The sequence below is a fragment of the Vulpes vulpes genome, chromosome 6, assembly GCF_048418805.1.
Source record: "Vulpes vulpes isolate BD-2025 chromosome 6, VulVul3, whole genome shotgun sequence".
NCBI lineage: Eukaryota > Metazoa > Chordata > Mammalia > Carnivora > Canidae > Vulpes > Vulpes vulpes.
In genome coordinates, this window is record NC_132785.1 from 2719295 (window position 1) to 2747009 (window position 27715).

The 27715-nt window shown below is 36.0% G+C and overlaps 1 protein-coding gene across 3 annotated transcripts in view; it reads right to left on the minus strand.

Moving 5' to 3' along the window:
• Positions 1-27715, minus strand: part of FNDC3A (fibronectin type III domain containing 3A) — a 171255-nt gene that overhangs the window by 66820 nt on the left and 76720 nt on the right. For 2 of the 3 annotated variants that reach the window (XM_072760551.1, XM_072760552.1), the window contains exon 4: positions 9828-9904. In XM_072760551.1, coding sequence (XP_072616652.1) covers positions 9828-9904 — 77 coding nt within the window. Of the gene's footprint in view, positions 1-9827; positions 9905-14166; positions 14341-27715 lie in introns of those variants that run through there. The other variant, XM_026017195.2, reaches the window with a different exon arrangement.

Genomic DNA, 27715 nt, shown 5'->3' on the forward strand with positions numbered 1-27715 from the left:
TATCAGCATTTGTTTTCTGTGTGTGTGTGTGTGTGTGTATATGTGTGTGTTTTACAGTTTTTCTTTCCCCATTTGATATCTTAGCTCAGTTGGCACATATTCCTGTTTCTACTAAAGCATGTCAGTCTCTTACAAACTTCCCTTTCTTATTAAACTACAAAAACAAAGCTCTCTAAAATTATGTCTAAAATTATGTTTGTAATTTTGTAGTTAAACAAAAGGCTACAGGGAAATATACTACATGTTTATAGAGAGTATCTCTAGGTTACAAATATTCAATGCATTTTTTTTCCTACCCTTTTCTTACCCTTTCCAAGTTTTCTATATAATCATGATTAGAAAAATATATAACTATATTTAAAATACACTATATTTCTTTATCATTAAATATAGTTTTCATGGACTTATTTGCAAAATTAATATTCCTTTGTGTTTAAGCATCTAGAGAACAATTTTTCTTTCTATGCACCATTTTAACTAGCTTTAGGCCTCTCTATCATATTGGATAGTAACTCCCAGAGTTTCATGGTTAATAAAAAATTGCTTTTTAAACAAATAATTTCTAAAAATGATGATTCATTTTCTGATCCAGCAATGAAAGTTATATAACTAAAAAAATTGAGTCTATTTTAAGAGCTATTTTTGTTCACTAGTGGTAAAGGGGGAAAGTTGTCCTTAGGAACTCTACCCTTCTGATGGCAAGGGTATCTTTTTTAATTTTTCCCTCATTTTATCTCTTTGTAACAGCAACCTTCTTTTCAAAATTTAAGGTCAACAAAATAAAATAATCTAGGTTTCCATTACTTTTGAGTAGAATACTGAAGTATACAGCAATAAAGTACAATGGTTATAAAATAAACAATATTGCAGAATTCTTGAATAAGAATGCAACGGAAGTACAATACAGTACTAGCAACTTTAATACTAACAGAAGGTTTGGGTTTTACAAATCTAAAACAAGAAAAACAGAAACAACCACTCCTAAAGTTACTGATACCTTGTCCTTGTCTAATGTTGCTCTTAAAAATGAAGTTAAAATATACGTATGAGTTAATGATGAGTTAGTATCTGCAGTGCTTCTAAACTTAATAGGGGCATGCCACTGGTATAAACATTACAAATTTGAAGGTTGTTATATCCTAGGGTAATCATGATTTCTTTTTTTTTTTTTCAAATAAGTCTCAATTTTAATAAGATCCTCTACATACACATTTGCTACTAAAAATTGAAATAGCACATCAAGAAAATTACAATTTCTGAAAACCAGAAAAATCTACCTTATGCACAACCTCCCCTAATTATACTCTAACCAAACCACCCCAAGTTTTCTGTGTATTCTTCTGCACAAGTTACTTGGCTTCGATTTTTTGATGTTAGGTTTTATCTTAATGTCTTTAGGCTTCTCAAACACTTAGGCACACTCAACCTAGTAGTGCTTCCTTAGGTCAAATTGAAAAGTGGACATAAACTGAAACCATTCAAATGCAAACTACAGGAACTGAAGTCATTCAAATGAAAACTACAGGAATCCTCACAAACTAATATCAAACTGGAATAGATACAAGACAGTTTATATCATAGATTATTAAAATATTACAATTTGTCTTAACATAGAACAGCTTTCCCGAACTGCTGCATAACGATCCTAGAATTACTAATCAGAGGAAATAGTACAAGTTTATGTTTACATTGGCTCCGTGTCATAATTTTTCTCCATGCTGGTATCCTCAGAAACATCTTTATGATACAGGCAATAATGACAGGTACATCTAAATCTTTCCACTCTGGATTCCCCCTCAATTTCCTGCTCTGGTAGATCCTTTTGAAGCATGGACCGCTTGTTGAGGTAGCGCTGGTACTGAATCAATCGAATCATCCTCTCCATCCTTTCTTTCCTAGCAGTTAACAGAGTCCTCACTCCACTCCTCTTCCTGTTGTTGCTGAGGATGCGGTCAACAAGCCCCTGTGGTTTCTTCTCTCTCTCCTGCTGCTGGGGTGGATAATCTGGTAGCGGGGAAGGGAGTTTGATACTAGGGTTGAGAGTCAGTTTGCTAAGGTTCTTTACTAACACTTCGGACATGGTTTGAACAGCTGAACCTTCCTGAGAGTGCTCTTCAGGAAACATCTGAGATGATCCCGGGGCCCAGGCTGGGTGCAGCTGCTTTGGTGAATCCATTGAAACCCTAGTTGTGGACTGAAGCTCCTCGGTAATCATGATTTCTTATGTTTGTCCTAAAGATACTTTCATTAAATCATGATCTGAATCTTAAATTAAGACCTGTCTATCTTTGGGAACCTTAACTTTTCTGCCCCAATATGCTCATAGGTACATATTATTTTCTCAGTGATAAAGCTAAACAATCCCAACGCTGGATTTTTATTTCTGCCATCCTTGCTTGCCTGACCTAACTTTTTAGAATGCATAAATTTGCTGAATCCTATTAGGATGCACTTTATTACATAATAATATGGCAAATATATAATTTGACACCTCATTGGTGATCACTGCTACAAGGGGAGATGTACATAAAAGTCTAAAAGAAGACAACAGATGATAGATATTCATGCATTTAGTATTTATGCTATTTGGTTCCTGCTGGGCCAAATACAACCTATACTTTTATTATAGCCATCTATTTGTCTTAACATTTGGCTCAATTCCCAGCTTTAGATTTGCTAAGACAATTATGTTTCCTTATGTGTCAAGTTTTAGACAATTATTAAGTGCTTATCTTAAGAGAACCTGGTTCTTAAGTATTTTCTAACATTAGAAATATGTTAGACAGTGATATTAAACAGTGACAGTGATATTAAAATGCTAGAATTGTCTTAGTGAGTACGTAAAATTATATCAATAATGATGACTATAGGGGCGCCTGGGTGGCTCAGTCCGTTAAACATCTGCCTTCAGCTCAGGTCGTGGTCCCAGGGTCCTGGGGATTGAGCCCCGCATTGGGCTCCCTGCTCAGTGGGGAGTTTGCTTCTCCCTTTCTCTGCCATCCTCCCTGCTTGTGCTTGAATGCTCTCTGTCAAATAAATAAAATCTTAAAAAAAAAAAAAAAGATACTAGATTTTTGGCTCTTGGTTAGTCAGTCCTGTGTACTTAAAAATGATACATTTGCTAGAGATAGTTTAATCTTAAGTTAAGGTAGATAACAGTAGCCCACTGGCCTCATATGATCCTTCCAGAAAGATTACTGTTCACCCACTTATTTGACAAATATTTATGGAATATCTACTGTATCCGAGTTACCACAGAACAAAAATAAATAAAAGGCAGCTCAGCTCCTATTCTCAAGGAGCTTAAAATCCCATGAAATTCCACAATTATAATACAAGGTGGCATGTAATATATAACCAAGAGGTGGTACGTGGTACAAATAACTTGACGTAGGTCCTCAAGGATGGGTAGATTTTCAAAAGGCAGAAATGAGCAAATGAGTAACATTCTCCAGATAACAGCATTAACAAAACCATGGAGAAAAACATCAAATGAACATGTGATATAGGCATTACCTTGTTTTACTGAGCTTTGCTTTACACTAAGCTTTGCAAATGCCGCATTTTTAAAAATTCAAAGTTTGTGGCAAGCTTGTGTTGAGCAAGTCTATTGGTGCCATTTTTCCAACAGCATGTGCTCATTTGGTGCTTGTGTCACATTTTGGTTATCCTCACAATATTTCAAATATTTCCTTCTCCTCCCTCCCTCCATCTCTCTCTCCTTCTTTCTGTGGGCTCCATATCCAATTTGGGGCTTGAACTCATGACCCTGAGATTGAGAACCATGTTCTACCAACTGAGCCAGCCAGGCGTCCCTCAAACATTTTCATTATTGTTATATTCATTAAGATGATCTGTGATGTTATTGCTATTATTTTGGGGACCATGAACTGCACCCGTATTAGATGGTGGACCTAACTAATAAACGTTGTGCGTGTTCTGACTGCTCCACCAAATGGCTATTCCCCATCTAGCTCCATCTTCTCAGGTCTATTTCCTGAGACACAACAATATTGAAATAAAGCCAATTATAACCCTACAATGGCCTCGAAGTGTTCAAGTGAAAGGAAGAGTTGTACATCTCTCACTTTAAATAAAAAGATGGAAATGATTAACCTCAGGAAGGAAATTAGGTTGAAAGCCAAGGTAGGCTAAAAGCTAGGCTTCTTGCACCACCATTCACAAGCAAACCTGTGATAGCAAGGGAAAAATTCTTGAATGAAATTAAAAGTTTTCCTGCAGTGAACACACAAATGATAAGTCAAACAGCTTTACTGCTGAGATAAAGTTTAAACGTCTGAATAAAGGTTTAAAGCACTCACATTTTAAGCCAAAGTTTAAATCTGGGCACAGCCCCTCTCTTCAATTCTAAGAAAGCTAAAACAAATGAGGAAGCTACAGAAGGAAAGTCTGAAGCTAGGAGAGCTTAGTTCCTAAGGTTCTAAGGAAAGAAGCCATCCCTATATGAAAGTAAAAGTGAAGCAGTAAAGACTGATGCAGAAGCTGCAGCAAGTTATTCAGAGGGACGAGCTAAGATCATTAATGAAGGTGGATAAACAAAACAATAGCTTTTCTTTTCTTTTTTTTTTAACAACAGCTTTTCAATGTGGATGAAACAACCTTCTATTGGAAGAAGATGTCCTCTAGGACTTTCACAGCTAGAGAGTAGTCAATGCCTAGCTTCAGGGCTTCAAAGGATGGGCTGACTTGCTTTTAGGGGGCTATATAGCTGGTGACTAAGTTGAAGCCGATGCTCACTGACCATTCTGGAAATCACAGGGTCCTTAAGAATTAAATCTTCTGTGCTCTATGAATGGAAAAACAAAGCCTGGTGACAACATATGTTTACAACATGGTTAACTGAATATGTTAAGTCCACTGTTTGGACCTACTGACCTACTGCTCATAAAAGTAATTCCTTTCAAAATATTACTGCTCACTGACAATACATCTGGTCACCCAAGAGCTCTGACGGAGATGTGCAATGATTTTAATGTTGTTTTCATGTGTGCTAACCCAGTATCGATTCTGCATCCTATGGATCAAGGAACAATTTTGACTTCCAAGTCTTATTATTTGAGACACTTTCCATATGGCTACAGTTGACATAGATAGTGATTTCTTTGATTGATCTGGGCAAAGTAAATTGACAACCTTCTGGAAAGGACTCACCATTCTAGATGCCATGAAGAGCACTCATGATTACAAAAAATAAAAAGAACATTCATGATTCATGGGAAGAGGTCAAAACATCAACATCAAACAAGAGTTTGGAAGAAGTTGATTTTAACTCTCATAGATGACTTTCAAGGGTTCAGGACATCAATGAAGGAAGTAACTGAGAGGTGGCAGAAACAGGAGGGGCAGAAACAAGACGTGGGAGAATTAGAAGGGGAGCCTGAAGATATGACTAAATCGCTGCAATCTCATGATAAAATTTTAATGGACCAGGAGCTGCTTCTTATGGATGAAGAAAAAAAATGGTTTCTTGAGACGGAATCTACTCCTTATGAAGATGCTGTGAAGATGGTTGAAACAACAACAAAGGATTCAGAATTTTACATAAACTTAGTTGATGAAGCAAGCAGTAGTAGAGTTTGAGAGAACGGACTCCAATTTTGAAAGATGTTCTACTGTGGGTAAAATTCTATCAAATAGCACCACATGCTACAGAGAAATTGTTAGTGAAAAAATGAGCCAATCAATGTGGTAAACTTTACTGTTGTCTTATTTTAAGAAACTGCTATACCCCCAATCTCCAACTTTGGCAAGCCTCTCCCTGATTATGAGCTATTAACATCAAGGCAAGACCCTCCACCAGCAAAATGATTACAACTCACTGAAAGGTCAGATGATAGTTAGCATTTTCTAAAAATAAAGTATTTTAAAACTAAAATATGTACATTTTTAGACATAATGCTACTGCACAGTTAACAGACTATATTATAGTATAAATTTAACTTTTATATTGTACCAGGTAATCAATTAATTCGATTCCCTGTATTGCAATATTTCCTTTATTTTTTTTTTTTTTTTTAATTTTTATTTATTTATGATAGTCACAGAGAGAGAGAGAGAGAGAGGCAGAGACATAGGCAGAGGGAGAAGCAGGCTCCATGCACCGGGAGCCTGACGTGGGATTCGATCCCGGGTCTCCAGGATCGCGCCCCGGGCCAAAGGCAAGCGCCAAACCACTGCGCCACCCAGGGATCCCGCAATATTTCCTTTATTACAGTGGTCTAGAACCAAACCCATTAATATTCCTGAGGTATGCCTGTAATCATGTTTGGCTACAAAACTGTGATATGCAATTAGGCATATTAAGAGAAGGGTACAAAGACAAATTAAGGCAGAATTGTGTAAGACCTTCTATGTCATTAAATCTAGACTTTACTGAGTGCACAAGCTAACTAAAGGCTCTTTATGAATACAGAAATGTGAAGATAAAAGAAGTAAAATAGGAAGGTTATTTTATTTTTTTTTTATTTTATTTTTTTTAAACTTGACTTTTTTTTTTAAAAATTATTTATTTATGATAGTCACACACACACACAGAGAGAGAGAGAGAGAGAGAGAGAGAGAGAGGCAGAGACATAGGCAGAGGGAGAAGCAGGCTCCATGCACTGGGAGCCCTACGTGGGATTCGATCCCGGGTCTCCAGGATCGTGCCCTGGGCCGAAGGCAGGCACTAAACTGCTGCGCCACCCAGGGATCCCAGGAAGGTTATTTTAATGGCTCTTGACCTAAAGATAGAGAACAACAACTTGGATGATTACTTGATTCACTTACAAACATTCATGGAGTCTCTACCATATGACAGACCCTGCTGTCAACCTTGAGGAAATAAAGTTAAGACTCCTATATGATTTGGCCCTGTTGCTTCTCTGACTTCATTATTTACTATTTTGCTTTGAGGACACAGTAGTGCCAGAGTGACCACCTTGCCATTCCTAGGCATGTCCTCATCTTAGGCCATGTGCACTGGTTGTTTCTGTTTTCAGAATCTTCTTTCTCTCCAGGGGTAACTCCTACTTGTCCTTCAAGACTTGGTTCAAATATCACTTTTCCAATCAGGCCTCTTCTGACTACCCTATTTTAATGATTTTTAAAACATTTTTTATTTATTTATGACAGGCACACACTGAGAGAGAGAGAGAGAGAGAGAGAGAGGCAGAGACATAGGCAGAGGGAAAAGCAGGCTCCATGCACCGGGAGCCCGACGTGGGATTCAATCCCGGGTCTCCAGGATCATGCCCTGGGCCAAAGGCAGGCGCTAAACCGCTGCGCCACCCAGGGATCCCTGACTACCCTATTTTAAAATATAACCAGGTCTATTTTCTTTCCTTTTCCACCCCCATCGTTTACCACCTAACATACTACATAATTTATCCACGTATTATATGCTTATTGTTTTCTTCTCCCCATAAGAATATTAACTACAGAAAACCAGTTGTCTTTGCCTCTCATTCACAGATATATCACAATTATCTATAAAACTACCTAACATTTATGACCACTCAATACTATTTGTTGAATATTGCTGAGTACAGGAACTGGAAGAGTTTATAACCTTCTCAGGAGAGAAAAATTATTAAACAGTGTGAGAAATTCATTAAAAGAGGGATATATGGGGCACCTGGGTGGTTCAGTTGGTTAAGCATCTGCCTTTGGCTCAGGTCATGATCTCAGGGTCGTGGGATGGAGCCTCACATAGGGTTCCCTGCTCAGCAAGCAGTCTGCTTCTCCCTCTCCCTCTACACCCAGCTCATGCTCTCTCTCAAATAAATAAAAAAAATCTTTATATATGGGGATCCCTGGGTGGCACAGCGGTTTGGCGCCTGCCTTTGGCCCAGGGCGCAATCCTGGAGACCCGGGATCGAATCCCATATTGGGCTCCCGGTGCATGGAGCCTGCTTCTCCCTCTGCCTATGTCTCTGCCTCTCTCTCTCTCTCTGTGACTATCATAAATAAATAAATTAAAAAAAAATTAAAAAAAAACTTTATATATATGTATACATATATACACACACACGTTTATATATATATACGTTCATATATATAAAACAAAATGAAAGATATACATATACATGTGTGTGTATGTGTATATATATATATATGTATATATACATATATAGTGTGCTATGAGAACCTAAATGGAGAGACACCTGGAAACACTTAAGGAAAGCTACTTCTAGAAGGTCATGATTGAATGAAATGAGAAGGGTAGGGATTTGCCATAAAAATAAAAGTACCATTAGACGTGAGAACAGCAGGATACTCTTCAGTTGCACTGAAATACGTTGTCAGTAGCACCAAATACAGAGCTTAGTACATGGTGCCTTCAGTACATGTTTGCTGAACTGAACTACACTAGAGAAAAGACTAGATATCGTCTTTATGAAGTGGAGAAAGGTCTGAGAAGGAGCAACCAAGAAAAGTAGAAGGAATTAAGACAGCATAATGTCAAGGAAATTTGGGGTAAATCATATCAATGGTGTCAAATGTTTAGAGGTCAAAAAGAGTAAGGCTGGAAGAAAGGCCTTTGAGTTTGGTCCATATCAGAGAGCAGATTTAGTAGGATACCATGGAATGCAGACTGTCAGAATATCAAACAAAAGTAGAGATAGCGTCTGAAAAGTTTACAAATACTTTCAAACATTATCTCACATGTTATCATCCCATCTTATGGTCAGGATACAGAGACTTAAGGAAGTTGATTTGTCCAAGGCTAGGCAGCCAGCAAGGGCTTGAAATAAAATACGGATCCAGCTTTACTGACTCTAATTCTCATACTACTTCCATTCTCCTCACCAACATGGTCTTTTGCTATCATTCACAGTGGTGGGCTGCAGAGAGATGGGCAGTGAATCTACCACAATATCCCATCAATATTCTGACATAACCAAGGAAGAAGCAGGAGAGCGTGAACAAAATTTAAGTGTAACTTCAGTGCTAAAGAGAGAAACTGAATTATTTCCAAAAAGGATGTGAGGCAATGAATGCAGACTACACAGAAGCTCAATAGCAGAAGAACACCTGAGACCTTACAGTTTAATTCAGTTTGCCTGTGCAAATAAGTTAGCTGTGTTTCATTCTTTAAGTCAGGGCCCCACGTGGTGCATAGAAAGGATTATAGATATGTGATGATATTGATTCCCTTGGCTCTTAGGGATGTAGGTCTATAGGTCTAAATTTTCTTCTATGTACCACAATGTGGTATATAATTATTATGCGTGTCTGTGAAACATTTTATGAATACAGATGCAACACTGTCTAGGGTTACTTCGAAGCAAACGACTAAGTTAAAAATATGTTAGTGTAGGTACCCTTGAATCTTAAGATATTATTTACATTACTCACATATTTATGGAAATAAAGCTCTAAAATTAATTTTCTATAATAATACTCAAAAGCCAAGGCCAAATGATCCTGTCAATTAATTTTTCCTCCTTTCTAGGGTGACAGAACATGAAAGATACAGAACTCTGGGAAACGAACAAGGGGTGGTGGAAAAGGAGGTGGGCGGGGGTTGGGGTGACTAGGTGACGGGCACTGAGGGGGGCTCTTGATGGGATGAGCCCTGGGTGTTATGCTATATGTTCGCAAATCGAACTCCAATAAAAAAAATATATATACAAAAAATTTCTTTCCCTCCTTTCTAAATATACAAAATGTACTAAAATACGTGAAATAGATTTAACCAAAGATATACTGTACTAGGTAAGCTTCAGTTCTGAAATGGTACTTTTTATTTGAATTAAAGTTAAATAGTAATATTATGATCCCTATTCTATAGATACAAGAAGAAAAATAACACAAAAACATACCTGTGGGGCGTATCCAGGAGGCACATAAATAGGAGGCACAGAACCATTTGGAGACATCATTGGAACCTGAGCAGGACCTGAATGGATCACAGAAATATGTGTTAATCCAGCATTACTTAGGAAGCTAAAGTTGAAAATAATTTGAATTCCACTTTGAATCATCTAAAGTAAACATTCAAATTAACAGTAACTGTATTACTAGGAAAATAAAATGGTTCATCTGCTATGAAACAAAAATTTATCTTGTAAAGTGCACTGATTATTCTTTACCTACAGTTGTGTTTTGTTAACCTGTCTGATGATCATAACAGTCACTTGGGGAGCTTTTTTAAAAATGCAGATTTCTAGGCTCTCCTAGAGATTCTTTATTATGCTTACAGTGGGGTTTCAAGTCAGTATATTTACTTTACAAATATATCTGGTAAAAAAATATATATATATCTGGTAAATCTTATGATTATGCAAATCCAGGAATACTGACCTAGAGGAGAATCAAACTAAACTTTCCATATAAAATCAATGACGATACAAAAAAGCAAAATTTTGAAGACCAATAGGAAAAAAGAAAGGTCACGAGGGAAGAGCAGTAAGAGAAAGAATTAGAAATTTGGAATTTGCTTTGTTAGTGTTCAAAGCCTCTTGTGTAATGTGTAAGTCATGTCTGTGGGGCCTTGAGAACAAAGTTAGAAAAATAGTATATGTGTATATTTAGCCAAGGAATAACTGTTTCTTACACTAAAAAGTTCTAAAGAAGAAAAAAGGGAAAATTTAGCTTGTCTTATTCTATATTTTCTTTCACTGTTTTTTACTGTTATCCTTTCCAGATAACTTTTATAAATATTATCTCATTTATTCTCTTAACGTTTGTAGGATAAAATAGGCATTTTGGGAAGACGTGTTTTTTTCTAGTAAGTAATATCTTGCTTCATTTAACTTTTAAAAAAGAGTATCTCACCTTCAGATCCTTTTTTCCTTGTAACTTCAGACTGCATTGTACCCTCAACTCATTAGTTTTTATTAACTTGAAACTGAACCATCTCAAAGAGCCTCACTCATTTCTTAATAAATGTACCCAAGAATCTAAAGAAGAATGTAATGGGGGAAGAGTTCTTTTTATATGTGGAATATCACCCTGAAGAGTACATATAATGGATATCAGTTATAAAAGAAAAGGATGAAAAGCTTAATAATAGAGCAGAAAAGAAATAAATTTCACTGGTAACATTATATAATACTTCAGGAAAACAAAATGAAAAGCACGGGGGGGGGGGGGGGGGGGTGTTACAGCAAATCCAGATTAAAGCCACTCTCCTCTTTCCCAGGAAGGAGTGACAACCAAGCAACAAAGAGGTTGGCGGTGGGGGCAGGGGAAAAGAGGTGAGACATAGCAAAAGTAAGAGAAAAAAAGGACGTAGGAAAAGGTGGGTGCAAGAGGGTAAATGCTAAACCATGATAAGGGAAGGAGGGAGGGAAGAGAGAAGGAAAGGTGAAAAGAGTGAAGAGGCCTGGAACCGAGGGAGAGAAGGGGAGGAGAAGACAGAAAAGGGAGGGAGGGAGGAAGGAAACAAGAGATAGGGAGAAGAGAGAGAATGGGGTAAAGACTCAAGAGGATTCCAGGAAGTAAGGAGCTCACGTGTGTGCCTGTGTGGGGGCAGACTACCAAATTATACTATATACAACTATAAAAATAACTTAAAAAAAGATTTATTTGACAGAGAATGAACAAGCAAGGTGCAGAGAAGGGCAGATGGAGAGGGAGAAGCAGACTCCCCACAGGGAGCAGAGAGACTGATGAAGGACCCCAAAATCACAACCTAAGCTGAAGGCAGACAACCAACTGAGCCACCAGGTACTCCTAAAAAAAAACTTTTCAACATAGTACTCTTCCCATTTAAAACAAGCCCACCAAAAAAAAAAAAACAAAAAAAAAAAAAAAACAAGCCCACCAAATACATGTTGTTCAGAATATTTTCTTAAAATAGCTAATTATATATAACTAAGATTAATGTACTATATGCTAGGCCTTTGGGTTCTTTTTTCTCCTCATAATCATTCTACCAGTAGGTGAGTATTATTATTATTACTCCCATTTTCCAGATGTGGAAATTAAGGCAGAGAGGTTAAATTTGCCCTAGTGGTAGAAAACGAATTCAAAATCAGGCAGTTTATGGGATCCCTGGGTGGCGCAGTGGTTTAGCGCCTGCCTTTGGCCCAGGGCGGGATCCTGGAGACCTGGGATCGAATCCCACATCGGGCTCTTGGTGCATGGAGCCTGCTTCTCCCTCTGCCTATGTCTCTGCCTCTCTCTCTCTCTCTCTCTGTGACTATCATAAATAATTAAAAACAAACAAACAAAAAAAAAATCAGGCAGTTTAATTTAAGGATATATCTTTACAACATAATTAGTAAACATTAAAATACTCTGCATTACTGGCAACTGATGTAACTTGAGGCTCTAATGCTTTTAAGGAAAATTAAAGCCTTCATTAACTAAAAAGAGAGGAAGGAAGAACAAAGTTTTCCTACATTTAAGGCAACATTAACCTATTAATTTACAAAATAAAACTTGTGAGGTGCTTTATTCCCCTAGGTAAGAAAGGCTTCACCCAAAACTTACCTTTTAATTTCTCTATGCCAGACTCAAGAGAAAATAAGAACAGTGTAAAGAAAATCCTGGTTTATATCTATTAGCTAATTTATATAAACCTACAGTAAACTTGTATGAATCTTGAGAACTGGCTTAGATACTATTCATAGCATGTGAAATTTAGCTGGGAACCAGAAAAGAAAATTCATTGAAAATCCTATTTGTAATCTTAGTAAAGGAAATTAATATTTTTTGACTTTCTACTAAATGTGCCAGGGACTGTGGTTCCTTTCACATGTCGTCAAGTTTAATTCTTACATTGAGTCATCAGAATAGATTTTTATTGTTTTTCAGCCACCAGAGGAAAAAAAAAAGTTATTGCTGATTACATTTAAAGTTGCAAAACTACTTTGGATTGCTTTTTTTTTTTTTTTGGATTGCTTCTTTTACTATAGATATAAATACTACATAATTAAAATTCAAACCATATAGTTTGAAAGCTGCTTTATAGTTTATATTTTAGTAGAGCAAAATTCTACTACCGAAAATAGAACAAAACAAACTCAACCTAAAATAAACCAGCAGTAAATACATTACTAGTTGCAGTCCCGGAATATTATTTACTCATTTTCCTATGAAGTAATCATTTCACTCAAGCAAGTAAATTTTCTTATCTTGAGGCAGAAATGGTACATGGTTATTTTTTTAAAAGACAATTCATGGATACCATATTTAATATCTAAAATACTGTTGTGAAATAACATTCAACAATGAACACATAAAAGCCCCATTAAATAAACATAATAAATACAATTTAGAATACAATATTTACAGCACAGCTTCCGTTGCTATTTCTGTCTACAGCAGCAAACCTCTAAAACCTTGCTTAATGATGCAAATGTTCGTTTACCTCCTCAGTTTCACCAATACTTTTATTGTTGGAATAAAATATTCAAAGTACTAAAAGATTAACTACAAACCTTGATTAAATGCAGTTAGCAGGTATTTTGTCCCAGGAATGACGCCAAATGTTACAAACTGTTCCATTAAATGCACATATGCCACAAGAACAGCCATATCTGAACAACTGTAAATATACCCCGTAGCTCCTTAATAATCTACATGATGTAAGCAAAATCCATCCCAAAACATAAAGCTATTAAAATCATTTTTAGGTGCATGTTTCCTATTCTAAACCCTAACAGAAGAGGAGCCAATTCTAGTCAACAATTGTCTTTAGAAATTTGAGAAGCCCCTCACCTCCATTTCTTAAGAAGTGCCATCAATGATTTAATAAAGATGGTATTTCATTTACTGTAAGTTAAATTCTTCTTTTTCTTTATTAGCATACATTCACATTTAAGAAGGTTTTTTTTTTTTTGACAAAACTAAAAATTTGACTTTAAATTCTTAAAATGCAACGGGCTGCTGACGTGCTACACATTCTCCTTATAAGCAAGCTTTCACAATGGCTTCCAAATAATCTGATGCCAATATTCAGATTTTAGTGGTAAAAAGAAAAACCTAGCAAAATAAAGGCACTGGAAAGGAATATTCCATGGAATATAAAATCAGTCCATCTCCAAATAGAGTCTAATCTTTTTATAACTACATGGTCACAATTTAAAATATTTTTACTGCGATAGATTTGGCATCTACTGAAAAAGAACACACGGCATGACTTTAGATTAATACGATGCCTTCTATGTTTGAAAATAAAAAGAATGTTCAAAAACAATCAGCAAATCTTACCACTCATTTTGTTTTTACAGTAGCAGCAGAGAACAAAATCCAACAAGGAAACAGCGTAGTACACGTTAACAGCTTTAATTGGAGAACGGTTCCGCTTTTTTTTTTTTTTTTTTTGCAAAGCTGTGAGAGGAAAAGATCCTTTGACCGAGTCACGTGGTGCCTACCACGTGACTTACAGTGACCCGCGGAAAGGGAAGGGGGAAAAAAAAACAGCAAGGAAAAAAAAAAGCAAACATTCCCGCTGCCAGCGTTTGGGTTGTAGTAAATGATTAAATGGTTTCTACTGCTGCTGCTTGGAATTTGACGATCTTTCTGACTTCCTCCTGAACTAACTCAAAGGATCATCAAAATACACGTACAGAAATAATTTTTTTTTAAAAAAAAGATTTTACTTATTCATGAGAGACACAGGCAGAGGGAGAACCAGGCTCCCTGCAGGGATTCCGCCCCCGCCCCCATCCCAGAAATAATTTGATGTAAAACCGTTCTCTTTGTTTCCATTTCCCTCCTGTAACATTACAGGCATTATCTTCTAATTCAGTTTTCATTATCCAGCCTCCTACTTTCATTTATAAAGTGTAAGATACATATAACATTTATTAATCTAGAAGATTCGCTCTGAAATGTCCTTCTGTAACTTGATCCACTCTCCATGCTCATCCTTAAAGAATGCCCACAGCGTACAATTGTCTATAGAATATTTGCTTGATCAATGTGTTCCTCTAAGATGAGTTTTATGTTTCAGGCTGGCATTTGCCTCTCAAGTTAATAAAGGCTACCACTTTAAGCACTGGTTTTACTTTATTTCTGATTTTGTTTTATGTTTAAGATTTAGCCTAGACATTAATTAATACAGACACTTGGTGGACAGCATTCTCCCTCATGCTCATGAGATCTTAAAAAGACAGGCCACGGTTCAGGATCAGAGCGCTCTCCCCAAACTCTGGAGAAGAGGAAAGAGACCAAAGATGTTACAATAGAGGGGAAGAAGACTATAAGTGTAAGAACTTTTGGAGGTCTTTTAATTACTTTATGATGCTATGTAAGCTAAGGAAACTTATTAATAGCTGATACAAATGAATAGGTAATGATAATGATTGTAATTTGTTTAAAAGTTGCAGTGGAAAAAAACAGATTTTAGTACCAGAAGATTTAATAAAAGCTTCAGTATTTTTTAGCAAGATAATTTACTGCTCTTCTTTGAGGTTGTTTCTTTCTGTAAGAAGGTTAAAATAACCTCACAGCATTGTTGTGAGAATCAAATTAGATATACTAAAGTACTGAATAAGTATGTACTATATGTTGGCTAATTGAATTTAAATTAAAAAAAGTACTGAGTACACACTGGTTGGCACCACTCAATAAAGGGTAACTATTATTGCTCTGTTTTCAAGAATAATAATTATATGTTGCAGAATATGTGCCAGGCACCATTTGGAGTATTTTACAAATGTTAACCCTCACAATAACTGAAATAGGCATCCTTTAGAGGTAGGGAAACTGAAGCAGAATGCAGTTAAGTAACTTGCCAAGAGCATAGAATGAGGCAAAGACAGGATTATCTAATGATAGATAAGGTTATAGTTAAAAAACAAAACAAAACATGTAAACCTTGTTCAAACCCCCAAGAAGGTGGGAAAGAACTAGCAAGAGATAACCTGGAGCAATAGATATCAATAAATATATGCCAGGCACCCCAGAGAATGTAAAACACTAAAGGGCCATTCTCAAAAGTGGCAAAGGGTAATTGCTAATTTCGAAGCTCCTACTGGAAGGGAAGGCTGCCCTGAAGAACAAGGCCTAAGAGTAAAGAGTGTCCTGGTCAACGGAATCTGCTCATAAGTGTTCAATTCAGCTTCTCAGCAAATCTAACCATGCCTCTGATCTTCAGTCCTTAAACAAAAAGCATGCCCCTGCAACCCACCTTCTCATTTTCACTCTTCTCACACAGCTGTTTCCATTTCTTGACTCTTCAATTGATGATCTCAATTTTTTCCATTATGCTCACTAGAACCTTTCCCATTATAAATTCCCCTATATCCTTAACCTTTTCATATAAGACGCGTTGATATATTTCCTTTAAATGAAACTCGGCTCCCCCAGGACAATTTTTCTAGCAGCTCCTGGGAACAGAGGCTTCCCATTCCTCTTCTGAAGCAGTCTCCAGATACCCCAAGGCTGCTTCCTATTACTCCTGTTGTTCCTCTTTCATGCTGAAGTTTCTTTTTCCTTGAGATCATTGTCATATGAGATCACCCTCTACCCCTTCTCATTGCTATCATGCTCAGTTCTCATTTATTGAGAACTCTGGCACCATGTTCACAGTTTTTTTCCTCTACCCTGCTTTTCTCCGTCAACACGATGATGACTTCAATGCCCAAAAAAACATAGCCTCTAACTTTCCTGAACTCTTCCCATTCTGTTTTTAGTAACCCATGTTCAAAGATATATCCTGGAACTTTTCACTTAGAATGCCACTATCTCATCTTTGAAAACTCAGACACTCATGTTTCAGTCTCTGGGCACCACATCTATCTTTCATCTCTCCATTTTCTCTTTTTTCTCCAACATTTGTTCTTTCTCATAATGATTTCTCTTTCCTTCTAATCAAACACTGCCTTCATTGCATGATTTCCTTTCCCATGGATGTCTTCCTTTTATATCCCCTCCCCACAAAGTCCCCAATTTCAACCAGATAATTAACTTCTCTTAGATGTGAACTGTAGAAATCAAATGGTACAAACTCCCGTTTGTAATTTAGTTATCTCCGACTTTAACTCAGCCTTGCTCAGGAATCCTTTCAGGAATTTATCCCTGGTTAATAGCCCATCTTGTTTTCTAGAGTGATTATCAGAGATCTCTACCACCTTTTAAGGATTTCCCCAAAACGGACCTCAACCACGTATGTCAGCATGAAATTGAACTATTTCGATACTATTTTCTTGTATCTTCCCTTCACTAGGAAGATATCACTGTCCCTTCACTAGGTCAAAGCTATCTCTCCACTTCTACTCTTTATCTGATTTCCATCTTGTTCTCCACCAGCTCTTCGCTCTACTGGTCATTCACTATTTTCAACTGTCTTCAGTATTTTCAACCTTTCTAACATTATCCTCAACTATCCTCACAGTGGCCATAGAGTTCCAATGCCCAGGATTAGTGATGTGGTTCATACTTTCAAGAACTTTTCATTATAGTAAGGACAATATAAAATAGACATATTTCATGTTTCCTAAGGACATTGTTAATTCAAGAATGTGCATCAAATAATTTTCCTAGAGGAATAAAGAGAAAGGATGTATCAAGAATGTTACAATTACAGGAAAGCATTATATGGTGATGAGCATATTCTTCATTTTCCCTTACCTGATTACATGAGAATTCTAGCAAACTTAAAATGCATCTGCTTTTTATTTTCACAACACTGTCTCAAACAATTTGCAGAGAGTTCTCTTAAATCAATAGCATGAAATGCCACAGCAAGTGTTTGGACTTTTTGATAACATTTTAACACATCAGCTATTAGCATTCTTGAACTACTGATTTTCAGGTAGATTTGTCAATACAAGCACTAGGTGACACTTGGGTGACATTGTTTATATGCATTTATTGGGTACCAGGTACTTTTGTAAATGCTTTACAGATACTAACTCATTTCATCTGTATAATATCCTCTGAAGTGGAATAACTATTATTTTCATTTTATGGGTAAGACAACTAGGATACAAGGAGCAAGGTCTCATAAGCCAGAAAACTGTCAAAAGAACTAGGTGGTCTAGCTTTGAAATCTGTGTCCTTTACATTACGCTGCCTCTCTTGTTTAGGATATAACACTTAAAAATTATAAAATGAATGAGAAAATTGGCATAATAATACCAAAGTTCAGCTAAACTACAAACAGAAAAGCACCAAACATTTGGATGGAAGACCCCACATAATACACCTCAAATATCTGCTAGTTGCATATAATGGCAACAAAGCAAAATGCACCTAAATATATCTCACTGAAACTCTTATGAAGACCCTGAGTTTCTAGTAAGTGAGGAATATCATATGGGGAAGTTAGTGAATTACTTAATATCCAAACCTGTCCCCAAAAGTAACTAAAGGAGATTTAAGCAATACAGCAACAAAAACAAAAAAACTAAAAAAGCCTCAACATAACATAACAAAACAAAACCCAAAACAAAGCAGCTGACAAACTGAAGAAGAGAGAAAATTAATATAGAAAATAAGGAATGAGGCTGGTCTTATGCACTCTCTAGAATTGGACCATAATATCTCTCTGGTTTATATGAACTAAGATTAAAATTAGGACACCACAGACCACCGTCAAGCTAGTCCTTGTCTTCTGCAGATCAAGTATGTCTCATATTGCCATAGAGCATAGCCCCAATTACTTGGCTTGAAAAAAACTAAAGCAGGTATAACCTAATACTGACTTCTACCATATATAAAATTCAGTAATGCATCAATAAATGTCTAACTTTAAGCAACGTACCCTCAAAAACAGATGCAAAATGAACAGCTAAGATAGCAAGACAGCTGAATCAGCTGACTTGCAGAAAGGGCTTGCTAACTATGAGGCAAATTAAAAGTTGAAAGAGCTGACTTTCATTTTATAAAATTCTTTCTGGCAAACAAGATCAGTTTATTAAGGCTGCTCTTAGACTGTAATAAGTCTGGGTCATTTGCATGTTAGAAAATTTAAGAAGCAGACTCATTCAGCTTAAATCATTATCACAAGAATTTAAGAGGAGAAATGTGAAATACATCTCATTCTACTCTTCTACAAATATATATCCAGTCCTTCAAAAGACTGACTCTGATTAGGACTGTGATCCTGATTCCTGCAGCAATGTTAGGGTCCAAGTCCTGAATTAACATCTAAATAACATGTGTTAAAGCTCATGCAGCTTAGACTGTAACTGATGCAAGTCCATGTAGTCAAGGGACCTAGGAAAGGTCAATGACATCTGCAAGTAATCAGGTCCTCTATGGGAGAAATCCCTTGCTGGGGAGTAACTGACAATGACATATGCAGATAATCTCACAAAGGTAAGGGGAACAAAGAATTAGAACCTGTAACTTTACTCATGGGCACAAGTCAAAATTTGTTGCTTTTAAATCTCTCTGATTTGCTTGGCCAGGAGTCCCTAAGGTATCAATTTAATAAAGGTTTTACATTATGTGTTTCATGCCAATAGAAAGCAAATGTGAGGATCATCCTAAAATCAGCTATGTTTTTGGACTGACTGGGGATGAGCTGGATGAAGAGGCTAGATATTAGCCAGAGATTGGTTAATAGGACATACATATTTGTGTTCTGACACAGTATTTCCCAACTTGATTTATGTGCTAGTAAATTTTTAAAACAAATTTTGGGGACTCATTAAGGTAATCAGCTTTTTAAAGGCCAAATTATGACGTTAAAAAGAAAGAAGAAATTAAGAAGAGAAGGAAGTCTATTATATATTATTGCGTCATTTATAAAGAATATTTTAACCTCAAAATAGAAGAGATTTAACTTCAGAATTAAGAAAAAAGTCTCTAGGGGCGCCTGGGTGGCTCAGTGGTTGAGCGTCTGCTTTTGGCTCAGGCCATGACCCTGGGGTCCTCGGATCGAGTCCCAAATCGGGCTCCCTGCAGGGAGCCTGCTTCTCTCTCTGCCTGTGTGTCTCAGCCTCTCTCTCTGTGTCTCTCATGAATAAATAAAATAAATCTTAAAAAAAAAAAATCTTTAAATTAAATAAATTTAGCTTAATGAAAAACTACTACAATACCCTTATTTTTCCCATTTCTAAGACTGGTTAAATGTCCCTAAATCTATGGACAAGGATTTGGGAATAAATCTTAGTAGTAGGAGAAATACAGATTTTTTTTTTTTTTTTTTTTTTTATGATAGTCACACACAGAGAGAGAGAGAGAGAGAGAGAGAGAGAGAGAGGGCAGAGACATAGGCAGAGGGAGAAGCAGGCTCCATGCACCGGGAGCCCGACGTGGGATTCGATCCCAGGTCTCCAGGATCGCGCCCTGGGCCAAAGGCAGGCGCTAAACCACTGCGCCACCCAGAGATCCCGAAATACAGATTTTTGAGGCTGGTTAGGCTCTGGTGATGCAAGAAGGAGAAAAGAGAGCAGAGGTAAGATAACCACATTATCATCATCTAATCTAAGACACTTCTGAAAGTAAAGGAGCAGCTTAAAAATCACTAAAATTATATAATTTTTTTTTTATTGTACTGCTAGTCTTAATTTTTTTTTTTAATTTTATTTATGATAGTCGCAGAGAGAGAGAGAGAGAGAGAGAGGCAGAGACATAGGCAGAGGGAGAAGCAGGCTCCATGCACCGGGAGCCTGACGTGGGATTCGATCCTGGGTCTCCAGGATTGCGCCCTGGGTCAAAGGCAGGCGCTAAACCACTGCGCCACCCAAGGATCCCCCCCCCCTTTTTTAAATTATATAATTTGGAATAATTTTTTTTTGATTGACAAATTGCTTCTCTTACACTGAGGGACATGAAAAATTCTATTAAAAATGTTAAAAAATAAAAGGCTTTTTAAAAAAACATATGCAAGTACATTAAAGAATATTTTATGGACTTCTTTATGTTGAATATCTGGATATTAAAGTAGTGTTAACAGAACAATCTTTTTAGTACATATCCATGTATTTTAGTCAATCTGTTAGCTCTGTCTTTATTCCATATCGCTGGTATATGACTGAAAATTTTCTTTCAAAATAGCCTCATTTTTAATTTTTTCATAAAACTGCCTGCAACTGTTATACTTTAGTTAATAACTTTGAAACTATTGATATCTTCAACTGACTCTTTTTTATAATACCTTAAGACTACAGTATTTATATTCAGAGAATACTCTGATTCTTAGGTGCCATCTGGTAAGATGGGAGCCAATTCTGCTTAAGCAGAGGATATTCTTAATTCTATTCTTTTTTCTTTTTGAAATGTGTAAATATTTAAATCCAAATATTTTCACTGGAACTATAATGCCTTCCAAGTTTTAACAAACAAAACTTATTGGATTGTCTCTACGATTCTTTTGAATATTTTACCAAATTTAGAATTTTTTTTTTAGCTCACTGTTACTGAAAGGGCTTATTGCAAAATTTTAAAAAAAGCACTGCCAATATTAAGTAGTTACAGATTTATACAATAAATGACAAAGCCATTCAGATTTTATTTTCATATACTCTGTGGCAGGAATATTTAGATTTTATCTCCTGCATACAGTCTACATTTATCTAACCCCTATGCTTCCCATTGGTGACCCCCAATCAGTAGCCTCCTAATGCCAAGTGGCCAGCAGCAGCAGCATCACATACTTCTTCAGCAGCCACCACCACCAGGAGACTAGAAGGTGTTAGCAGATCCTAGCCTTCTGTATCTAAGAGTACTTTATTTTACTTCTAAGTACCTTAACTACTATCCTTGACTTGCTTCTGGTCAGGATCAGAAAAAAGAAACAATACTCTTTAAGATTGTTGCCTTTAAGATTTAATCAGAGGTTAAAGTGAAAAACAAGAGGAGATCATGGCAGAAGCTGGAAATACAAAATGGTAGATAACCAGATGCATCACAGCTTATTTTAATGGAACCACTATTATACTCTGTCAAACAATGAAAAGTCTGGAACAAATGTTAAACTGGTTAAACACCACGATGAGAGGTATGAACTGGGATCAATAAAGTCACCCTATTAACAGTAGATACCCATTTGATAAGTTGATAAAGTTAACATTTATTCACTTGAGGCAGGCAATTAGCATAGGCCTTCAGTCTAGGAATTTAACAAGTTGGTGGTCATAATTGGGAACAGAATAAGGCAGAGAGTTACAGAAGAAAGAGAAAAGATCAAGGTCATTATTCACTGCTTAGATATTTAAGGGCTTTTTCCATGAAAATATAATATTCTTTTTTAAGGTTGGATAAAGTAGACTTCTTAAATTAGGGGCCTACTAAGTGTGATTCAGAATTATGGGTAATTTCATTTATCTGTGTACAGCTAATTGACGATTTCTATAATTAGAATTGCTAAGAATTTAGATTGATCAGTGATAATAAGCACATCAAGTAGAAAAAGTTTGAAGAATGACTGTATCATGGTTAGAATTTATCGTTAGCACTAAACTGAATTGTATACAGATAAAAAACTTGAAGTAGGAGATGTATTTATCAAGTACCTGTTTCTAAAGTAGTTATTTTTAGTGCTCTTGTTTAGAAAGCTACAAAGGCTGTGATATTAATGTGCATGGATGCAGCAGGTTGTGAACACTATTTTTAGTATCAGTTTAATGTGAACAATGATGAATCATTCTTTGTTATTCTAGTAGGAAATAGTACTTGGGTTTTACTGCAGCACATCAGATTAACTATCTCTCAATAACTGCACACCCACATGCTGACATCACACTGGCAGTGATATGGATCAATGACGCAAATCCTGTCAGGATCAAACATTAAGGCCACAGAGGTTGAAAAAAAAAAAAAGCCCACATGACAGGGCAGACCAGTCATCCAACATGCACAGACTGCATTAAATCAGAATTGCTGATGTTAAAAAGGATTGTGATAGGTTCTTTTTACATAATAGCTAGGGTTTTTAATTTTAATGATAGATTTCCCACATAACCAGCTCTATATTTATCTTTAAGTTTCCTCACAGCTTCTGTGATTTAAGGTCTGGACCTTTTAGAACACGTCTGAAGGTTCTACTAGCCACCTGAGTTACCTGGAAAATAGCCTCTGTAGCCACTCTTTGGACTGATCTTTTGTAGAATATGCCACCATTTTAAGCTTTTTATAGAAAATGTTGTGCCTGACAACACATTTACATTTAGATTTGGAGCACTACATTCCGTGGCCTTACAATTTGCTGCTACCTCAGGGTCTTTCACATTGTTACCTTCTTCTTTAGGCTTTCACTATTTTTAGTTTTACTGATATCAAAATATCGATTTTTAAATTTTTTTTTACATATGGTTTGGAGAAGATGGTTTATTATGAATAACTATATATGAGGTCTCAAAATATCTTTTCCCTGAATTAACCCACCTAGAATTAGAGATCTCTCCCCTAACAGGAACAGAACTTATCTCTGGAGGCCTGCCACAGAACGTTTGCATCCTCATATATAGTCCCCTCTGAGAAGAAATTAGGCCTCTACATTTAAACATGAACATTCTTTCTCCTCAAAGACTATCACTTCTCAGGAGAACTGGAAAACTGAAGGGAGATGAGAGCTGGAGGTTAAGTTTAATAACCTTTTGTTTTAGCATCATTAATCTGACATAATCAGACTAACTTGAAAACATGCCAACAATCCTTTCCCATACTCTCAGGCATTGCCTTCATGTTGTTTCCTACGAGAAATCTTTTTTTTTTTTTTTTTAAGAAGGAAAAGCAAAAGCTCTCCCTTATTAGGTTGGTTTGCTTTTTAAAAACTATTAATCATCTGAAAGAAATATTCGGAATACATAAAAATTACTGAAATAGTTGTCTTTGGTTCTTTTTGAAGGGTGTCTTTAAATCTAGATTATTCATAGTAGAAATGCTGTTTCACAATTGAAAACACTGCTATACTTTTTCACTATACATCAACTTTCATCAGGAGAAGACTAGACTATAAGGTCTTATTTTTCTGTTATGATTTATATATTCTGACCATTTGCTATTGGCCACTGTTTTACTCTACTCATTCTAACCTCCTCAGGGCAAGTCTCACCAGCTAACACGTTCTTAAGTGGAAAAAAGGAGATTAAAAAACCACTGTGTTGATGGCTTGCTAAAGACTATGAAGAGAAGAAAAAGCTCCCATAAGAGTGAAGACAGAAATAAAGGCCTCACATCCCTTTCATTCTCTTCAGATTCAAGCATCAGACTGGGAAGTAAAGAGTCTTATTTATGTAGATCATTTATGATGAGGTTAAGCCAAGAAAGGAGATGGAGCTTTTCCCAGGCTCTTTTGCTTGTGGCCATAAGACATTCTGGAGATACTTAGATTGCAGGTGTGGGACCTTCCTTTTCATTCTTGTCTCCTAACTATACAGTTTCTCTCCCAAAAACAACCATTCTTTGCTTCTTATAAATCCTTTCAGAGATATTCTGTGCATGTAAAAGCAATTATATATATATATAATATATATTATTATATAGCAATTATATATATATAGCAATTATATATATATATTCTTTAAAAATACAAATGACAGGGGCACCTGGGAGGCTCAGTTGGTTAAGTCTCTGCCTTTGGCCCAGGTCATGATCTCAGAGTCCTGGGATCAAGACCTACATCAACATTCCTGCTCAGTGAGGAGTCGGCTTCTCCCTCTCCCTCTGCCCCTCTCTCCTGCTTGGGTGCATGCTCTCAAATAAATGAAATCTTAAAAAAATATACAAATGATAGTATACTATATACACTGTTCTGCACCTTAATGATATAGCTTAGAGATCTTTCCATATTGGTATAGGTAGGGCTGCATCACTTCATAATAGCTGCATAGTATTTCACTGTAATAGTGTACCATAATTTATTTAATTATTCCTCTACTGATAAACATTCAAGTTATTTTCAACCTTTTAATATTACAAACAATGCTGCATGAATATCCCTGTAAAAACATCATTTCATAAGTATGTTAGTATATTTGTAGGATAAATTATTAGAAGTGGAATTGCCAAGAACTTACATTTTTTTGACATTACCAAATCTCAGAGTTTGTACTAATATATGTTCTCATCAACACACCCTTACCAGTAGCTATCAAACTGTTATTTGCCAATCTTCAGATGAAAGGTGAAAACGGTGTATTAATTTAGTTAGGTTTGTATTTTATTAGGAGTAAGGTGGAATATCCACATTAAACATTTAAGAAAGAACATTTATTTTTCCTCTCCTGTAATTTGGGACTACCATCAACCTACTGATTTTCAGGCCTCTGGATTTGAACTGAGTTTTACCACCTTTTCTGGTTCTCCAGCTTGCAGAATGCAGATCATGAAACTTCTCAGCCTTCATAAAAATGTAAGCTAATTGCTATAACAAGTCTCTTCTTATGTATCCTATATATATCCCATTGCTTCTATTTCTCTGGACAGTCCTGACTAGTATACATTCCAAGCCTTTCTTATTAGCAAAAGTAATAAAACCAAAAGGTATTTTGAACTTTACATGCTCATCATTTCCATCTTTCTACCCAAACCAATTCTTTTTTTCTTCTGTATTATTTAGCACAGTAAAAGATGCTCTCATTTATCTTTCTGCTCAACTGACTGAAAACTCTAAATCGTTCGAATCTCTTCTCACCCCCCACAATAAGCCTCATGTCTCATCATTATTACTATTTTGGTTATTTCCCTGCTTAAAATCCTCAATGGCTCCTCATTCCTTTCAGGATAAAATCCAAAATTTTTGGCAGGACATATGAAGATACCTTCATATGTCATGGTATCTATCTGTAACATAGCCCTTTCCATTTTTAGTCTCATTTTCAGACTCCCCTTCATGTACAATGTTCTCCAAACTCTCTCTCTCATAATACCTTTTCAGTCTCCTCTAACGTCTGTGCACTGTGCCTTTGCACAGGTGATTCCTTCTGCCTCTAAGAACTTTTTCTATTTTTTCCCTTATGGCTAAATTTTCTATTTCTTTAAGCACCAACTTTTCCTGGAAGCACTCAATGACTATTCCAAGCTGCATTAGGTATTCCTTCTCTGGCCTCCCCTATATATTTGGGCATACCTAATTCTAACATAGTACATATTCTACTGTTTTAACTGTGGATTACTTGCCCGTTTCCCTTAGTCAGCTGTGAGGCAGGATCTAAATTTCTGAAATGGCTGTCAAGAATTGAGTTGTCCTTGAGGACAGCAAAAGAGATTTAGGGCAAATTCTCTTTCCAAGTAAAGAATATGCATTTAGTTATTCTCTTTTGTGTTCGGTAAGTGTCTGAGTATGAGAGACTTAGTACAAAAGGGTAAGGAAATCCAACATATTAAGATTTTTTAAAGTGTAAAAATATTGAAATAATGAACTTTCATTGTAATAAGAGGGATTTTCCAGAAATGATGAAAGACTGTATGATAAAATGAAGCAGAAGGAAATGCTGAATACAGAGAACTTTTTGATCCACTGAGAATTAAAAACAAGATTTGATTAAAATTTACTCTCTAAAAGTGAATCAACATTTTCAAATTATTATTGTAGAATCAGATTTTGGAATCAGAATTCTACATTAAATGAAGAGACAAAATGATTATATGACTCTGGCAAACCTCTGGAGCCTCTAGAGCAATTAATACATACCTGCAAAAAAATTGTCTATCACCACAATTATTATGTTATTGCATGACTCTGATGGTTAATGACACTATGTTTAGATGTCCCTTCATATAATACCATAATCACAGTCAGGGCACAAGCCATACTTTTGTAGACACAGGAATGGTTTTCCTAAGAAATGAAATTATGTTGGTTGCCATGACACAGGAAATGAATATTTTGAGGAGGGGTCCTAGATAAGTTGGAAGAAGAAAATGCTTTTCCATCTCTCTGTATCTAGGTAAATAGTAAAAATCACATTCAGCATGTTGTCATATAAGAAAAGGAACCGGGAAAGACCTTTTCTCTCTCCTGGGATACTCTCTGCAGATGGTACAAGGGCATGTAAATCAGATTATATAAATTCATGGTAGTCTCTATAACTTTATATATAAATGTTCTCTGAACATCTTAGCCTTGCCTTATCCCAGCTATGCTTTGGGTATAAAAATTAGAAAGGTTTATGCCTGTTAAGAATGCTTAATTAACACTTCTCTGAGTCCAAAATTGTAGTGTGGTTACAAGGTTAAACTAAGGTAATTCTCTGTATTTGTAATTCAGTTGCCTTTCTCACCAGGAGATCTTTCTACCGAAGCTAACTTAGAGAGTCTGATTTTTATTCAATAAGAAAGGTAATCTTTCTCATTCTTTCATAGGGTTAGGAAAATGTATGCAGAACACAAAGTAGGTATGCAGTAATACTGGTTTTTTTCCCTAGCATCCCTTCACAGAAAGGTTTGGCTAAATAGAGAGGACCCAAACAAAAATATCTTCTTCCATAAATACAGTCTAGCTCATACTGATATGTTTTTGGGGTCAAGAAAATCCTCAACTTCTAAAGCTTTTTGCCCTGGGTTTACTTGTCTGAGTGTCAGAATTCTTTACATCAGCTCTATATTTATCAAATTTATATATTTCTTTTCTTCTACCCCCTTTCAAAAAATGTCAGACTACTATAAACTTGGTATGTTTCATTTTTTAGTTTTTACTAATTAAAACATCCACTTATCTACACCAAAATACGTCATATGGTCCACCATTTACCTCAGCTTTAAAGAAAATAATCTATAAATTTTTAAAAAGTTGGACTAAACGATTTAAAAAGGCTAAAACATCATTTATATGATTATTTAATATTTAAGCAATTAATACTATTATCAATATTATAATTGATAATATTGATAATTAAATTTATCAAATTATATAGAAAGT